Source organism: Pteropus medius, unplaced genomic scaffold, assembly GCF_902729225.1.
Source record: "Pteropus medius unplaced genomic scaffold, Ma_sr-lr_union100, whole genome shotgun sequence".
Classification (NCBI taxonomy): Eukaryota; Metazoa; Chordata; class Mammalia; order Chiroptera; family Pteropodidae; genus Pteropus; species Pteropus medius.
This window is the reverse complement of record NW_024356336.1, coordinates 3,047,981-3,064,741: the sequence shown is the minus strand read 5'-3', so window position 1 is coordinate 3,064,741 and position 16,761 is coordinate 3,047,981. Positions and strand designations below refer to the sequence as shown.

The 16,761-nt window shown below is 43.7% G+C and overlaps 1 protein-coding gene, 1 long non-coding RNA gene and 1 pseudogene across 5 annotated transcripts in view; 2 read left to right on the top strand and 1 right to left on the bottom strand.

Moving 5' to 3' along the window:
* TPST2 (tyrosylprotein sulfotransferase 2) overlaps positions 1–10,907 on the top strand; it is a 49,056-nt gene extending 38,149 nt beyond the window's left edge. For 2 of the 4 annotated variants that reach the window (XM_039861859.1, XM_039861860.1), the window contains exons 3-6: positions 2,359–2,557; positions 5,120–5,170; positions 8,084–8,132; positions 10,386–10,907. In XM_039861859.1, the coding sequence (XP_039717793.1) occupies positions 2,359–2,557; positions 5,120–5,170; positions 8,084–8,125 (292 nt within the window). In that variant the 3' untranslated portion in view covers positions 8,126–8,132; positions 10,386–10,907. Of the gene's footprint in view, positions 1–2,358; positions 2,558–5,119; positions 5,171–7,224; positions 7,261–8,083; positions 8,240–10,385 lie in introns of all 4 variants that reach the window. The other 2 variants (XR_005652594.1, XR_005652593.1) reach the window with 2 other exon arrangements.
* LOC120602087 (uncharacterized) lies at positions 1,466–1,582 on the top strand (annotated as a pseudogene).
* Positions 9,576–15,691, bottom strand: LOC120601935 (uncharacterized). Its single transcript, XR_005652595.1, has 2 exons — positions 14,607–15,691; positions 9,576–12,738 (listed from the first exon to the last, which is right to left on the bottom strand). It is a non-coding gene; the product is annotated as an uncharacterized LOC120601935 (long non-coding RNA).
* Positions 15,692–16,761: the final 1,070 nt, after the last annotated feature.

Genomic DNA, 16,761 nt, shown 5'->3' with positions numbered 1-16,761 from the left:
ACCTTCACTTATCCTATTTTGTAGTTGAAGAAACTGAATCTCAGAGAAAAGTTACTGGCCTAAGGCCACACAGCTGGCAAAGCGTGGTGCTGAGACTTAAGCCCAGGTGTGATGGACTCCAGAGCCTGTGCTCTCTCAAGCTCTCCGTGTTCAGAACTTCCCCTCCTCCCACCCTTCTTCTGTCCCTTGCTCTCTTCCTTCCTCCTTTGGGAAGAAAGTGCAGGGTCAAAGTGCGCTATCTCTGTATCACCATCCGATCAGGCTGGAGCATCCTGGAGAGCCCAGAGAGAGAGTGGTCCTTCCCAGGACGTGCCTCTTGATTTTCTTCATGGCTGGTCCCTGTCAGGCTCCATTCCCAAGAGCTCCTGAGTGGAGCTGGGGGGTTACAGCAGCTCTCCCCAAGCAGTGAAGTGCCCATGTGCTGAGTACCCTAGCTGGTTGGTGCTGGAGCTGGGGTTTTGTAAATTCTCATGGCAAAACACCAGATTGCCAAAGGAACACATCTTTATTGCAGGGAGTTGGGAAAACACACTAAACAAGAAAGGAAAACAATCCATAATTCCATGACTCAGATTTTGACATATGTCCTGCTGGACCTTTGTCAGGGAACATTGATAAAACGTTTTCCTCTGTAACCTTTTTCCACTTTGTATTTGGGACCACTTGCTCGTGGCCCCCCAACACTTCTCTGTGATGTCACTTTGGATGGCTGCATAATAATCCACTACACAGATCACCATGTCTAATATCCCCTATTTTTAGACACTGGTTATTTCTAGTTTTATTGACCCACAGCAAGCATTTCTCACATTCATGTTCTGGGTCGTGTCTGTGTTATTTCTGTCCACAAAGCCCCAGAAATAGAAGGGTTGTGGCAAGGGCCAAGTACATATTTAAGATCTCTGACACACCGACTAGAGTTGAGACTTAAATCCAGGTCTGCAGACTCCACATCCCTGCTCTTCCCACCAGTCCACACCTTTTCACCCTCCCCAGTTCTCTCCCCGATCCTGTCTTCCTTTTGCTACATCTTTTTGTATCTGTTCTTCTCCAAGTTACCTCTTATTGGGATGGAAGCATCTAGAAATAGACCCTCCAGCCTGGGAATTCCCCACCTTTCATCATGGAGGGCCCCCAAACTGGTAGAATCTCCACGATTCTGATGGCTGGGTAAGCTTGTTATAGGGGAACATAAGGAAGTACGTTTAAGATGATGGTGGTGCATCGTAACAGCAAAAACTTGAAAGCAACGTAAGTGTCCGTCTTTAGGAGAATTTAAAAATGTGCTACGGAGGAATACTACACAGCTGGAAAAAGAAGGTGGTGTTGAGTAGAAAAAAATAATTTCCAATAAATAGAGCATATAATTTCTGTTTTAGAAACTGCAGACAAAACCACAGATTTTCTGTGTGTATGTATGTGGGAGAGGGAGCGAGAAAAAGCTAACACTTACTAAGACCTAACAGTCTACAGCCATGCCACCCTGAACATGCCCGATCTCGTCTGATCTCAGAAGCTAAGCAGGTCAACCTGGTTAGTACATGGATGGGAGACCACCTAGGAAGACCAGGTGCTGTAGGCGTAAAAAAGTAAAAAATAAGGGATTGTAAGCTGACAAGGTCCTTGCAATCTGTGAGAAGTCAACAAGGGTTGCCTAGCCTAGTAAAAAAAAAAAAAAAAAGGACCTTACAATGTACCATATACTCTTCTATTATTAACTCATTTATTCCCCAGAACAGCCCAGTGAGGTGGGTACTGTTATTATTCCCATGAATAGATGAGAAAACTGAGGCTCAGAGAGGTGCAGTAACTCTCCCAAGGCCACACAGCCAGTGTTGGTACAGCTGGTGTTTGAACCCAGACAGTCTGGCTCCCGAGTCTGCTCTTAGCCATTCTAATTTAAAGCATAGAAAAAGGATTTAAAAGATGTGCTCCAAAATGCGAAGACTGGGTCCCTGTAGGGAGTTGACAGACAGGGAGTGGTGACCACAGGGACTCTTAGCCTTACAAGTAGTGTTTTCTAATTATTGCTCAAGAAAAAATTATCCATCTTAGTCACATAAATAAAAACTTAGTTTTAAAAAGTCAGAGATGATGGGGAAGTAGAATTTAAGCACCAACTGTGTGTACTGCCTAATACTTTCTTCTGGCTTCCCACCACATGCTCTGATCCCTATTGTACAGAGGTAAGATGAGGCCAAGTGACTTGCCAATAGTCTCACAGCTGATGGGGGCAGAGCTGGCTGAAGGCCAGGTCCCCGCAACCTTTCTTGTTGCCCCAGAGTGACTGAGCAGGGAGTCCGCCGAGGGACCATCTGTGTCTGCCCGGGCCCCATCCAACCTGTCCTCTCTCTCCAGGATTGAGCGATCCACAGACCAGGTCATCAAGCCTGTGAACCTGGAAGCACTCTCCAAGTGGACCGGTCACATCCCTGGGGACGTGGTGAGGGACATGGCCCAGATTGCTCCCATGCTGGCTCGGCTCGGCTATGATCCCTATGCAAACCCACCCAACTACGGCAACCCCGACCCCATCGTTGTCAACAACACACACCGGGTGAGTGCATGGGCACATGTGGAGGCGTGCCCTTAGGTGATGGCAGGGATGCAAGCTCCGGCTGAGAAAACAGTCTCTAGATTCCTAAGCAGCTGGTTTGTTTCTATCTTATGGACATAGTGAATCCTATGAATGCTTGTATTTCCATTTTTGCTTGGGCCACGAGGTAGCTCAGAGCCAACCGGTAGCCTCTCTCTAGCATCTACCAGCATGCCCATTTGTGCACTAATTTCATTTTATTTCTCTACTCTTATTTACCATTTCCCCTCTGTTTTCCCAGTTGTTTGTTCGTTTATAAAGCACTTCAACTCTATGTTGAGACTGGGTATAAATAAACCATTGGTCCCTTTCATGCTTGCGTAAGATTCACTGTTGATTTCTCAGTCAAATATGAGTTATGTCCAGTTCAAATTACTTTTTAAGTCCTCATTAGTTAAGATGGTCAAGGGAAATCTTGACAAGATGTTTTGAAATCATAAAGGGCTAATTCGTGGTCTTATTTACATGTTGCTGTCACAGCTTCTAGTTTACTCTGAGTGCTGTGTTCTCACTTCCCTAGAGACACTAAGTTAAAGAAAATACTTGAAAAAGGGACCCAGGCCTGAGGAAGGGCCTTTTAGTTCTTACGCTATTAAGACCCAGAATCTTAATTTAAGCCAAGCTCAGCATTTTAATTACGTGCTGATTATAAAAAGTACACAGTTCCTTGTGTTGAATCACAAAGAAAAAGAAAGTCATTCCTTTCTCAAGTCTCCTCTCATCCTTCAGTTAACTCCAGGAGAAAGACTCCGTTTGGTGCTAACAAGTCTTTTACACCTCTCTGACATGCGCAGCCTCTCTTTTTAACAGAGAGAATTTACAAACATTGAGCTTTGGGGGCCCTGCCCTTGTGATTGAGCTATAAGCCCATCTGTGGGTCTCATCACTTCCTCTTCCCATGACATCAGTGGACTTTGCAAACATCTATTTATGGGAATCTGCAGAGAGCCCGTGTAGATGCCCAGACCACACTGACAGCGTGGATGTTGGCAAACTGGATGTGGTTTATTTTTATTCGTTTATTATTTCTATTATAAATAGTGTCATTTATTAATTTTTATTATTTAACAATAGTTATTCTTTAAACTGTACTTATGCATTTTATCTACTTTTCTGTATGCATGTCTTATTTCACAATAAAAAATTAACTTAACTGGATTAAAAAGAAGAACTCTCTTTGAAATGATCTTGAAATCCAGCCTCCCATGTTGCCTCTCAGGAGCAGCAATGGGAGCAGGATGAAAACCACAGCACCACCAGGCGGGGCTCTCCTTACCCCACATTCTCAGCCAGGGGCTCAGCAGCAGCTCCCTGAAGTCTCTTTAAAGACAGAGACTCCCTGAAGTCTCTTTACCCCAGACTGTGGGTCAGAAGCTCCTGGAGTAAGGCCCAATTTTGTGTGTGGTATAAAAAGTTCCGATGAGCACTGATGATTAAGATCAGCTCTCTGGAGCTCCGTTGTGTGTTTAAAATGGAAGATGTCTTTAGTTTCCTTCCAAAGAGGTGTCCTCCCTGAGGGGTTCCACAAGTCTTAGCAAGCGTCAAACGCTTGTCACTTGTTTAGTCTTCATAGTGGTTTTGCTATTACTACAAAGCTAAGTCCCCTCATTGAAAGCCGTGTATGTGTGTGTATGTGTGTTTCTGTCTACGTATTCTGTAGACACTCTCTGTTCCTGTAATAAACCCTGGGACACAGTAAACTCTGATTGAAAGGACCCCAGTGTTAATGAAATTGTTTATACTCTACACCTGCACTGTCCATTATAGCCACTAGCCACTAACTCTGTGTGGGCATTGAGCTGTGACCAGTGAAATGTGACTAGTCCAAATTGAAAGGTGCTGTATGTATGAAATACTTACTGGATTTTGAAATCGTAGTACAAAAAGATGTATGTACAATTTCTCATTAATCATTTTTATACTGATTACATGTTATAGTAATATCTTAGCTATATCAGGTTAAATAAAAGGTATTACTAGAATTAATTTTACCTGATTCGCTTTTTTTAAATGTGGCGACTGGAAAATTTTTGAGTTACATGGATGGTTTGCATTATCAGGATTGGACAGCACTGGTTCCCTATATATCACAAGATAGTGGAAAGGCCAGGAATTTTCTCTTTTCCAGCTCAAGGCCTTTCCCCTGGCTGTGTCCTCTGCCTGGAATGCTTTTCCTTCAGAGGTTAGCCTGGCTAGTTTTCCTTGTCATTGAGGTTCAGCTCAAAGATCACCTGTTCCAAGAGGTTTTTTTAATCATACACTCAAAAGCAGCCCTCTGGGCACGCCTGAGCACATCCTTTTGTTTTACTTTCTTTGTAGCACTTCCTGTGGTTTGATATGTTCTTGCTTACTTGTCTTTATTATTACTTGTGGATCATCTGGATGGATGGATGGATGGATGGATGGATGGATGGATGGATGGATGGATGGGAGGGAGAGTAAGTGGATGTGGAGGTAATGGACTAAATTTTATTTTTTGATCATTTTCATGATAATCATTGATATCTCTTTTCTCTTTCCTAGGTTTTGAAAGGGGACTATAAAACACCAGCCAATCTGAAAGGATATTTTCAGGTTAGAGACTCCACAGGAATTTCTGAGTTCTGTTTATCTGGTCATACCACTAGCTTGCCGCGTGCCTTTAGACACTTCCCTTCTCTAATATGGATGATAGTTTCCCTGTCAGAAAATTGAGTGGACATGGGGGTTGGGCCAGAGACTCTGTAAGTGTCTGATCTAGCTGGGGCCAGGTCTCAGCAGCCCTTCTGCCTGAGCCCCTTCCTTCAACTGTCTCCTTGCTCGAAAGCAGTTGGAGGGACTTAGTGGGAACTCTCTGTCTTTAGCCCCAAATTCAGTTTTATTTAAAGCAGCAATTCTCAGACATGACCCAGCACAACATTTTCTTCAGTCTACCAGAAAATGAAACATGAGGGTCATGTGATACAGGTATATGTGCAGATGCAGACGTGATACCCTTCTGCATCCCTGTGCACACACCCATGGCTGTGCTGCTCACGCACCCCGGGTATGTCCTCTGTCCCTGGCAGGCGGTCCATGGAGCATGTCAAGAAGAACTCCCCCTTCATCAACATTATAGCTGTCCTCCTTTTAGTGTTAAAGCACTCCCTTTTAAGTGAAGTGGCAGTGTTAAAATTAGTAGTTTTAATGTGTGTGTGTGCATGCGTGTGTGTGTGTGTGTGTGTATTTAATTTGGCAAATAAAGGGCAGGCCACCCTGTGCCAATCCCCAATTTAATTCTCAAATTCATGAAGTCTGATTGCCTGGGGAACACAGCTTTTGTGCACATCTCTGTTCTTTGGGGCGAAGTCCACACTCCCTTTGTGAGATCAGAGACCCATCCTTAGCCACTGTGAAAAAATGTCGCCAGAATTAGTCAGTAGTAATTTATTATCTCTTTTAACCAAAGAGATGATGTAACAAGAACAACAGAAGCGGGAGTGAGAGGAATTATCCACAATTCGAAACCCACCCGGATTTGCATTTTTGCTTTCATGGAGATTCCAATGCACGAGCTGCTTTGTTTGCTTTCTTAATGTTTTTCCATCTTGTGGTTTCACTCTTGCCATTTTGGATAGCTAGCTACACAGTATTCTCTGGAATGCATTATTTTTATGTGCCACCATTTGACTGTTGCCTTAAGATCATTTTCTGCTTTTGGGAAATACCCCAAATTATGTCACGTGCACATCACTCTGATTTTGACTTTCCTCTGTGGGGCAAGGGTGGGAGGGCTCTACTGAATCATTTCCTTAAAATACATTTTTAAGAAGTAGGATCAGTGGGTAGAATGGTTCATTCAGATCTTTTTAAGACTTTTTGAACTACAAGGCTAAAATTGTTTCATAAAAGCTTTGGACCAGTTGACAGTCCCCTGCAGTGTAGGGCGTGTTCAAGACATCTAGCTGGCCTGAGGCTGATTTTTTGCTGTGTAAGAAACAAAATTCGAAGGAATGGCATGTTCTCTGTCATCGTGGGCACTCCCACCCTCTGACGAGCTGCCCTGCACACCAGACCCTGGCTTTCCCCTCCCCCATCCCCTCCACTGCCCTCCACTGTGCTCAGGACTTTATTCAGGATATAGCAAAAATTGGAAACTATCTTAGGTCAACAGTTAAGTAAATGATGGCACACACATTCTACAGAAGCCTTTATAGCCATCCAAAATGGTAATTATGAAACCCAAAATATGGAGAAATATTAAGCCAGCAGAGCAAAGCAGCTCACATGTTAGAATGACGACTAATGCAAAGCAGGCTCCAAACACCCTCCCCCTTCCAGGTCATTGCTGTTCCCCCTTTGGGAATGCTTTTCCACCCAGATCTTTGCATGTCAGGCCTTGTTTTCATCTTTTAGATTTTGGTTTATGGGGTATTTTCCAACACCAACAACCAATTCTCTGACTGTCTGGACACCAACTGGGCGTCAAAATAATTCAGTTCAGTTCTGACACCGACTCCCAGAGATAGCATCAGACCCTGCAGGTTAAGGGCACATTCCCACAAGGCTGCCCCCACTTCAGATGCCAGCTGCAGTGGGGTGCCCAGGCTACCCGCACTTCTGCCCGGCTATCTACACATTTGGGGCTTCCCATGATCTCTACTCCCCAGGTTTGATAATTCGCTGGAACAACTTACAAGACTCAGGTAAGTTGTTTATTTCCCAGGTCACCGGTTTATTATAAAGGGCACAATTTAGGAACAGCTAAATGGAAGAGATCCATCGGGTGAGGTTTGGGGGAAGGAGTGGGGATCCCATGCTCTGGATGCGTGAACCTCCCCCGCACCCCAACAGCACTTCGATGTGTTCACCAGCTCGGAAATTCTCCGAACCTGTCGCTTAGCAGTTTTTATGGAGGTTTCATGAAGTAGGCATGATGGATTCAATCGTTTGGCCATTGGTTATTTATTCAGTCTTCAGCCTCTCTCCCTTCCCCAGAGGCTGAGGGGTGTGGGGTTGAAATTTCCAGCCCTTTAATCATGCCTTGGTTTTTCTGGTGACCAGCTGCCACCATGCCGAAGCTTTCTAGAGGCACCCTGCCACCAGTGATCCCATTAGCATACAGAAGCTGCTTGGAGATCTCACATGTTTTAAGAACTGGAACCCAGGACATTGCACTTCAGCTTAAATGTCATCCCCTTGTGTCATCCCTAACCACCCTATGTGAAGTAGTCCCAACAACAGTCACACACATCAGCCAACTGTATTGCCCGGGGTTGATATTATCTTGCCTATGTGTTTAACAGGCTCTCACTGTATTAGAATGTAAGCTGCATGAGAATAGGACTGGGTCTGTCATGTTCACATATCCCCAGCACTTGGCACATAGTGGGTGTGCAGTAAATATTCAATGAACGAGTGCATGTGTGTGCCCGATGCAATGATGCTGAGGGATAAACCTCAGAGCAGCAAGACCCTAGCACCCACACTTGGTCATAACCCCTTTCTCTGTATGTTGTCTTTTTCCAGGTGAACCAGAACAGCACCTCCTCCCACTTGGGAAGTTCATGATTTCCAGGTAGGCCTGCAGACTTCGCTGGGGGCACCCGCCACTTCTGAGCCCAGAATCCACTTTTTGAAAAGCTTGCCTTTCCAGCGCCTCCCTGGGGAAGAGTGTCCATCAAGGTGGGCTGACCCAGCCCTCTGGGAGGTTTCCATGGTGATAGGCCGGGGAGCTATTTATAGAATCAAGGCTTAGTCTCCTAGCTCTGGACAAGGGTGGGGGCAGGGATCAGTGTGGAGCCAACCAGATGAAGGTTTGTCTGGCATTAGAGAGGGGGCTCGGAGGACCAGTGTGATGAGGGATTCTAGAACCATTTTTGCATGGAATGCTGTCAGTTCAGTAAACAACATCGGGTTCGGCCCAGAGCAATTAATATTCTAACAATAGCCACAAGCAGTTCTAGTCTAAGAATAAGCCCCTGTGGCATTGGGCCCAGTGCTCCTCCTGTGTTTCTCATTTAACTCTCAGCAGCCCTAGGAGGCAGGTGACCTGATTGTCCCATTCTACGGAAGAGAAAAACCAAAGCCCAGAGAAAGGCTTTGCCTTGCCCAAGACCACAGAGCCACCCAAAAGTCATCTCCCCCCAGAATTTGCTTTTAAGGAACAATTTTAAGTGTATATTTATCCATCTATATTTTGGCTAAGGGATAGGAGAACAGCTTCTGAACTTGAAGTCAAAGATGTAAGAACTGACTTTGGGTTTGACTCATCTCAGCCTCCATTTTCCACATGTGGAGAATGGGGCTTCACCAGTGTCCACCAACAAGCGTAGCCTTGAGAGGAAGTGAGCTGGCCACGTGGGAGTAATGGGCCCATGCTGTGGTTGCAGGCACTGGAGTTAAGTCCAGTGAGTAAGCTCACTTCCTTATGTCCGCCCCCCACTTCTTATCAGGCACAAGGAAATTTGGACTTACAGAGAGGTCAGAACCAACTTCCATTGCTATTTTCCCTAGTCTTTTAGACAGAAACAACACTTCTAACCGAGACTTTATTTTTAGTCTCCTTATTTTTAAATAATCAGCATTTTTTTTTTCATTTTTTTTTGAAATCCACTTGGCACCAACCTACAAGGCTGGTGACACTCAGCCCCTGTCATTATCAGGGTTCCCATCTTGAGTCTTGCTGAGATCCTGAAGTTCTATTTAATTCCAAAGGGAAAAAAAAAAACCTCACATGGAAACAAATGTTCTCTGTGTTTCTCCCTTACTCTATTCCCCTTGCTCTACCTGCAGATCCGTTAGTAGAATCTTGAATATTCTTGCTGACAAAAGCCAGATATACCCCTCGGTTCACTGTTTAAACACTGTTTAAAAGAGAAACCATATACAGGGTGCTTTAGCTGATTCCTGGTGATTCAGGATAGGGCTCCACCCGAGTTTGGGGGGAGCTCAAGCCCTGCACTGAGATCCTAAAGGGTTCTTTGCTGAGCGCAAGAAAGAATTCAAACGCCCTCCAAAGTTAGTCAAAAGGAGCATTTATTAGAGAAAGGGAAAAGCAAAGACAGAATGCCCAGATAAGAACAAAAGCCCCAAGTGTCTGGAGAATCCAGTTTATATATCATCCTTAGTTTCTGTGAATTATAGTTTAAAGACTTTGTTTACCCATTTTCCTATAATATGGGCTTACGGTGAGAAAAGGTAAGAGTATGTAGCAGAGAAAAGGTAAGAATATGTAGCGTGAAAGGCCTGCTGGCAATTCCCAGCCTTTGATCCATCGGTTCTCCATGATTTTAGCCATAGGGAATGAATGATTTTATTTTGTGTAGGGTACCACTTAAAGATCTGTTTTTCTGTTTTCCCTTCAGTGTGGGGAAATGGTTTGTTAGCAATCCCAGCAGAAATCTCCTTGTGTTCTTTAGGTTTCCTTGTGATCTGGCTGTAGGGCTGATTAGTCTCTGAAAATAGCTCGATTTAACATTTTAGTTATCTTGCCTCCTCCCTACATTACTGGTATAGGATTGGCCTTGAACAAATGCTAAGTCTTCCCTCGCCCCCAAACATTCATTGGCATTTATCATGCAGTCATTGCCATTTGCCCTTCATAAATAAGAAAAGTGTATCTTTGAGATCAGGTGTATGCAGGTTGAGACATGAGGAAGAACCCGAGAAACGGGATTTAAATTCTCTCTGGCCATCTGGGATGCATATAGATAACCTCACATCTTATGCGAATGCATGAAGCCCATACGTTCTGCAATCACACATATAAATATAAAAGATCTATTTCAGAATTGTTCCTCTGGGGCTAATGTGGTTTCCTTCCTTTCAGGTCTCTGCAAGTGGCTTTGTTGCCAAGAAGAGAAGAAACTTTGCATTCGAGTGGAAATCGGACCTCTAATCCAAGCATATTGCTTGCTATTAATCGCCAAAAAAAAAGGACTGCTGATGAGGAATGTATTTGCATATGTTTGCAAGCCTGAATCATTGAAAATTTTCCTTGAAACTCTATCTTCGGACACGCCCGGGTAGTGAACGAAGAGAATGAAGAGCGTGGAAGTAGTCCGGCTTTTGAAACTTAGGTATTTTTTATTTTTCCCCTCAAGAACTTTTTTTAAGAAATGGATTTGCCACCTTCCTTCATTTGCAGGACTACCTTGGTGGCTTTGTTTGCTGGGACAAGGCCCACAACCCGTGCCTCTCCTATTGACCCTCACTTTTGAATTCCAAGAATCTATTTAAAAATTTAATATATGAGGCTTACTTTGATTCTTCCTCGGTTCTACTCAGTTTCACAAAGAAAAAAATATATTATTTGAATAAAGTGAACAGGGACTCATTTGTCTGTGCCTTACTTTACAGAGTGAATAGATTTTTGTTTATCCATATTGAATTTTGTCAGTTTGATTGATGACGAGAAAAGGCTGAAGAATAAGTCCATTCAAGGCACAGCTGACCTCCTGTGTCAGGGGACCTCAAGGCCACCCTCAGGTTCAGTGATTTGCTAGAAGGATTCACAGAACTCAGAAAACCTGTTAGACTCATGGTTATGGTTTATTCCCATGAAAAGATACAGGTTAAAATCGGCAAAAGAAAAAGGCACGTCGAGCAGAGTCCTGGAGAGACCAAGTGTGAGCTTCTAGTCATCCTTTCCTTGCGAAATCTTAGGGACATGCGTCATTCTACCAATGCTGTGTGACAACACGGATGCAGTACTGCCACCCAGGAAGGTTCACCTGAGCTTTGGCATCCAGCACTTCTTCTTGGGCAGCAGTCACATAGGTGTAGGGCAGCCATATGACTCACCCTAGTCTCCAGTTACTTAGTCTCCAGCCCTTCCAAGAGTCAAATGATATAGCACGACTCACAGTCTCCATCATAAGTCATGTTGTTGGCATCGACTAACTGGCCTAGTGTGGCCCAGGGTCACTCTTACTAGACAATATTCCAAGGGCTTAAGAGGTGATAATTCCAGGAGCTGGTCAAGGGCCCAATCCATTCTTTGGCATGTGTGGGGTTTGATTTCTCCAAGCCTACTGATTAACCTTTTACTCCACGGCCCCCAAATGCTGAGAGATCAGCTGGGCTCAGAAGAGTTTCAAATCTTTAAAGATGTTAATAGCAAGGCTTTGGGAAGGAAGTGACTCACACTGGTTTGGGGCTTGGATTTTTTGGAATCAGGCCAACGTAGCAGTTGAGTGGCTCGAGCCTGCATTTCTTTATCTGTAGAATGGGGAAGTTAAACTTCCCAGGTTTATTAGGAGGAGCTGATGGGTGACATAGGCAGGATGTGATGAAACCACAGTGTAAAACAATTCTTGTATCTCCTTTCTTGAGACTGCAGTGAAATGGGCAGTGATGGAGTTACAAACATAGGAAGCCCATGGTCAACACTCACTGGGAAGCAGAAGACGTCCAGCTTCATTCATTGTTCCACTCATCTATTACTGCAAAATCAACCAGCCCTGAACATAGGGACCTAAAACAAATTATTGTAAAATCTCTCAGCTCTGGGAGTTAACTAGAGTGAGCAGGGTGGTTCTTACAGTCAGACCGTGACTGGCACTTTTGTCATCTGAAAGCTTCTTCATTCACATGTATGGTGCCTGGGCTGGGATGATTGGAGCATGTAGAGGCTTTTGGGGGGCATCTCTGTCATGTAGCCTCTCCACACAAATAACCTGGGCTTCCTCACAGCATGGTAGTCTCAAGATAGTCATAATAATATGGCAGCTGGCCTCTCCCTAGAGCAAGTGTTGCAAGAGACTAGAAGCGGCACAACTTCTAATCAGCTGCAGTGGTCCCTGTCCTTTTTGGCCCCAGGAACTGGTTCTCCTATGAGAATCTAATGCCTGATGATCTGAGGTGGAGCTGAGGCCATGATGTTAGTGCTGGGGATCGGCTGCAAATATAAGTGGAGCTTCACCAGCCTGCCTGCTTCTTTCTGGTGTGCAGCCCAGTTCCTAACAGGCTATGGACTGGTACTAGTATGTGGCCCAGGGGTTGGGGACCCTGAGTTAAGAGTATGCCTGGGAATGGCCCAGTGTCACTTCCACATAGTTCATCAAAGCAATCATAGGGCCCTCCCACATCCAAGGAAGTAGAGAAATAGACTCCATTTGCTGGTGGAATGGCAAGGTCACAATACAGAAAAGCATGTGGGGTAACAGGCGTTGTGGTCATCTCTGAAAAAGAGAATCAGCCACAGTCATCATAAAAACCAATTTATCAGCCTCACTTGCAAGTCATCACATACTGTATGAATTCATCAAATGTTCCCTCTCATCAAATTGTACCCTCAATTAGGGTACAAAATAAACACATACCTTTCCTTTATATTGATTTTAGAATATGTGCTGCCAAAGCGAGCACAAACCTTTTCTTTATATTGAAATAGTGATTCCAGGCCCCCAGAAGGCTAGCCCATCCCAAACCCCAGACTTCTTGGGGGGTTTCTCCAGCCTCCGCCTGGAGTCCAAGGACAGTTCTTCCCACTGATGGAGCTCCTCCAGACGTCCCCAAGCCAAAATCTGGGCCTAGAACCAGGAAGACATCTACTGCCCTGTCCTCTGTTTTAAACAAACACTTCTCAGGATCATTAACAAAGGGAATGCCATTCCTTCAGGTGGAAGCTCTAGCCCCACTTACCAGATGTGCTCTTGACCAAGTGGCCCTATTCTGACTTAAGTCCCTTCCACAAGTCTGGATTATTCTGATCTAACCTTGTTTCCACTGTAATAGCTGGATTTTTTTTTTTTAAATGGGTTGTTGGTTAACTTTTTATTTTGAACTAATTGTAGATTGATATGAAGTTGCAAAAGTAGTACAAAGAGTCCCTTCTGGCAGTTTCCCCAGTACTGACATGTTACACAACTGCAGTCGACATCAAAATGAGTACAAAGCTATGGGCTACAGACCACAGACCTTATTCGGTTTTCACCATTTTTTGCATGTATTTATTTGTGTGTGTGTATTTTCAGGATTTTGTTTCCTTCTTCTAGAGGCAGAACCTTCCATAGGCTGCCCCCCGCCCAACATACACATAAACACAAAGTCACATGTAAAAGCTCATTCTACAAAACATAAAAATGGCTCTTCTGATGACAACCCCCTCCCTGTCCCAAGCTTCAGCTACTTCTTTTTGAACCACTGTACCAAAGTCGAGATTTTGCATTTATTTGCTTGGTGATTTGATTCAAGTTGGTCTTACTAGACTGTAAACTATGAGTTTGAGAACTATTGTTTTTCTTTGCTCATCATTTACCTGCATATGCCTAGCTTCCAAGGTGGCCCCAAGTAGTTCTTTCCTCCTGCAATTCACACCCCTTTGTATGTCATCCCTTTCCATACTGAGTAGAGATAGAGTTCCAGATTAATACTAGATAAATGGTTAAACTTAAATTTCAGATAAAACAATGAATGACTTCTTAGTATTTTACAATACTAACTGAAATTCACATTGAACTAGGCAGCCTGTATTTTTTATTTGCTAAATCTGGTAACTCTATTAAATAGGGCTGACCATGTGACTAATCAGATATTGGGGAAATAACAGTGTATGACTTCTGAGACCAGATCATAAAAACACTGGTGGTTCTGTCCTTCTCTCTTGATTCAACTCATCCTCAGGGAGGCCAGTCACTATGTCATGAGGACACTCAACAGTCTTAGGTAGAAGTTCACGTAGCAAGAAACTGAGGCCTCCTGCCCACAACCAGCACCAGCCTGCCAGCCATGTGAGTGAGTCACCTAGAACTCACTCCAGTTCCTGTCAAGCTTGTAGATGACTGCAGTCCCAGCTGACATCTTGACTGCAGTCCCAAGGAAGACCCCAAGTCAGAACAAGCCAGCTGAGCCGCTCTTGAATTCCCGCCCAAAGAAATTGTGTGATAATATTCACTGTTGTTTCCGGCTCTCGATTTGAAGGTAATTGTTAAACTGCAATAGATGATACATAGGAACTTACTAAATATGTGTTAGTGACTCAGTGAGTGAATGAATGAATGATGAAGGTTGAATGAATAAATGAATGATGAAGGCTGTGGTTCCTCACCTCACCTGTGTCTTGAGGATGCTTGCCTTACAGATGTCTCAGGCCTGTGGAACCTCATGTCCCACCCTTCTATATAACAATAGTGTTCACAAGTTCTTGAAAGGATAGAAACCATCTATAAGAAACATTTAAAGGGAAACAGAACTTGTTAATCTCAGTTGATCCAGATTTTCAATTCAGGACATGATATATATTTTTGTGGCAAGATCCAAAATAAGAATAAGCCATGTACAACTGTATAATGTCACTGTCCTAGAAAAGGTACTTGTGCTAGACTTTAAATATATCAGCTTTGAAATACCACTTACAGATTGTTTCTATGGTATCAATCTATTTAAAGTTGTAACTGAGCAAGAATTTTCCCCCAAAATCTTTTGAAGGCAATGTGGGAACAGAGTTATATAGCACAGGCTGCAAAAAGGAGTGATTAGGAGTGTGGACTTAGGTGATAATAGAAACGACCTCCGAAGGTTGAGGAGTCTAAGAAATAATGTATTCAGAGGGTTTGTTTTTGTGACTCTGAGCAGATAGGAATCACTCTAGAAGTATTAGTTCAAATAAGTAGGCAGTGATGATGAGGGGGGCCCCACATGTGGTACAGCAGAGAAAGTATTGCCCTGGAAATCTGAAGTCTTGGATTCCAGGCCTAGCTCTGTCCTTAAACTTACTGTGTAACCCTGGGCACATTCCTTGTGACATGGCCTCCTCCATTGCCTCAGCTGTAAAAAGGGAGGAATGGACTGATGAGTGTCCGAGAGTCCTGCTAGGCTCCTGCTGAGGAGCCTTGTTGCCTGGCAACCTCTTCTGGGAAGGCTACATGTCTGAGTACCTCACTGGGAATCTAAACACGGGCCTAGATGTCCCTGAGTCCCAAAGCAAGGGTTTTTCTGGACAGTGACAGGAGACCAGGATGGATATGAAATCCTGAATCTAAATCTGTCTGCTTCTCTCCTTGCTTTTCCTGAGTCTGGGCATTTGAACCCAGAAATCGTGAAAAATCATTAACCTTTGAGGCTGAGAGACCCTCCATGCAAATGTATGAGCTTGGGTCTTTTACATGAAAAATAGTTACAACCATGTACGAAGCTCTTACTATGCCAGGATTTACATGCATTAATTAGTCCCTACCTCTGCCTTCTTTTAGGTGGGTGGGGGGGTGTGTGTCTTGCAAACAACCCTTTTAGAGCAGTACTGTTATTATCCTCATTTTACAGATGAAAAACTTAGGTCCCAAACCTAGGAAGCAGCAAAATAGAGATTGGGATCCTTGAAGTTTTATTCCAGAAACTTCATTAAAAAAAAAAATTCTAAGTCCATTAAAAAAAGACTTTTTTTTCTTAATCATTTAAGATTGTTTCCTGTTGATGCCTTACCATCCACAAATACTTTAGTATTTCCAAAAAACACATTCTCCAATGTAATCACAGGACAACCATCAAAATCAGGAAATTAACATGGATACATCACTACCATGGAAACCTCAAATCCCATTTAAATTTTACCAGTTGTCCCAAAAACTTCCTTTACAGCAAAAAGATCCAGTTCAGAATCATATGATTGCATTTAATCTTCATGCCTCTTACTCTTCTTCATTCTGGAACTGCAGTCTTTCTTTGACGTCCACGATCTTGGCACTTTTGAAGAGTACAGACTAGTTGTTTTGTAGAATGTCTCTTTATTTGGGTTTGTCTGATTTGGTTCAGGGTGTGCAGGAATATCACAGAAGCAATGCTGTGATCTGCTCAGGGTATCACATCAAGTGGTACGTGATTTCTATTGGTTCCATTCTTAAGGATACACTCTGATCACTTGATCATAGCCTACATTCTTAATGACTCCACAACAGTCCACTAAGTTCTCTTCTCCAGAAGCCACATGGTGGGGTTCATTTGGTGAAGCAAATCCATCAGTCCCTCATGATCAAAATAACTGCAGCTCTACAAAGTTGGCTGTAAAGCTATAGACAGAGCTACAGAGAAGCCAAGCTAAGCTTGCTTATATTTTTGGCTTTGGGTCATAAATAGATGCATATACATTTTCAGGCCCAGACTCAAAATGGTTTATGTCATCTTGTTTCCATCACTCTGCCCCTTGGTGGAACTTTTAGTCTGTCAGACTCTCTCCCCATGGCCTTCTCTACTAAAACCTCACTTTC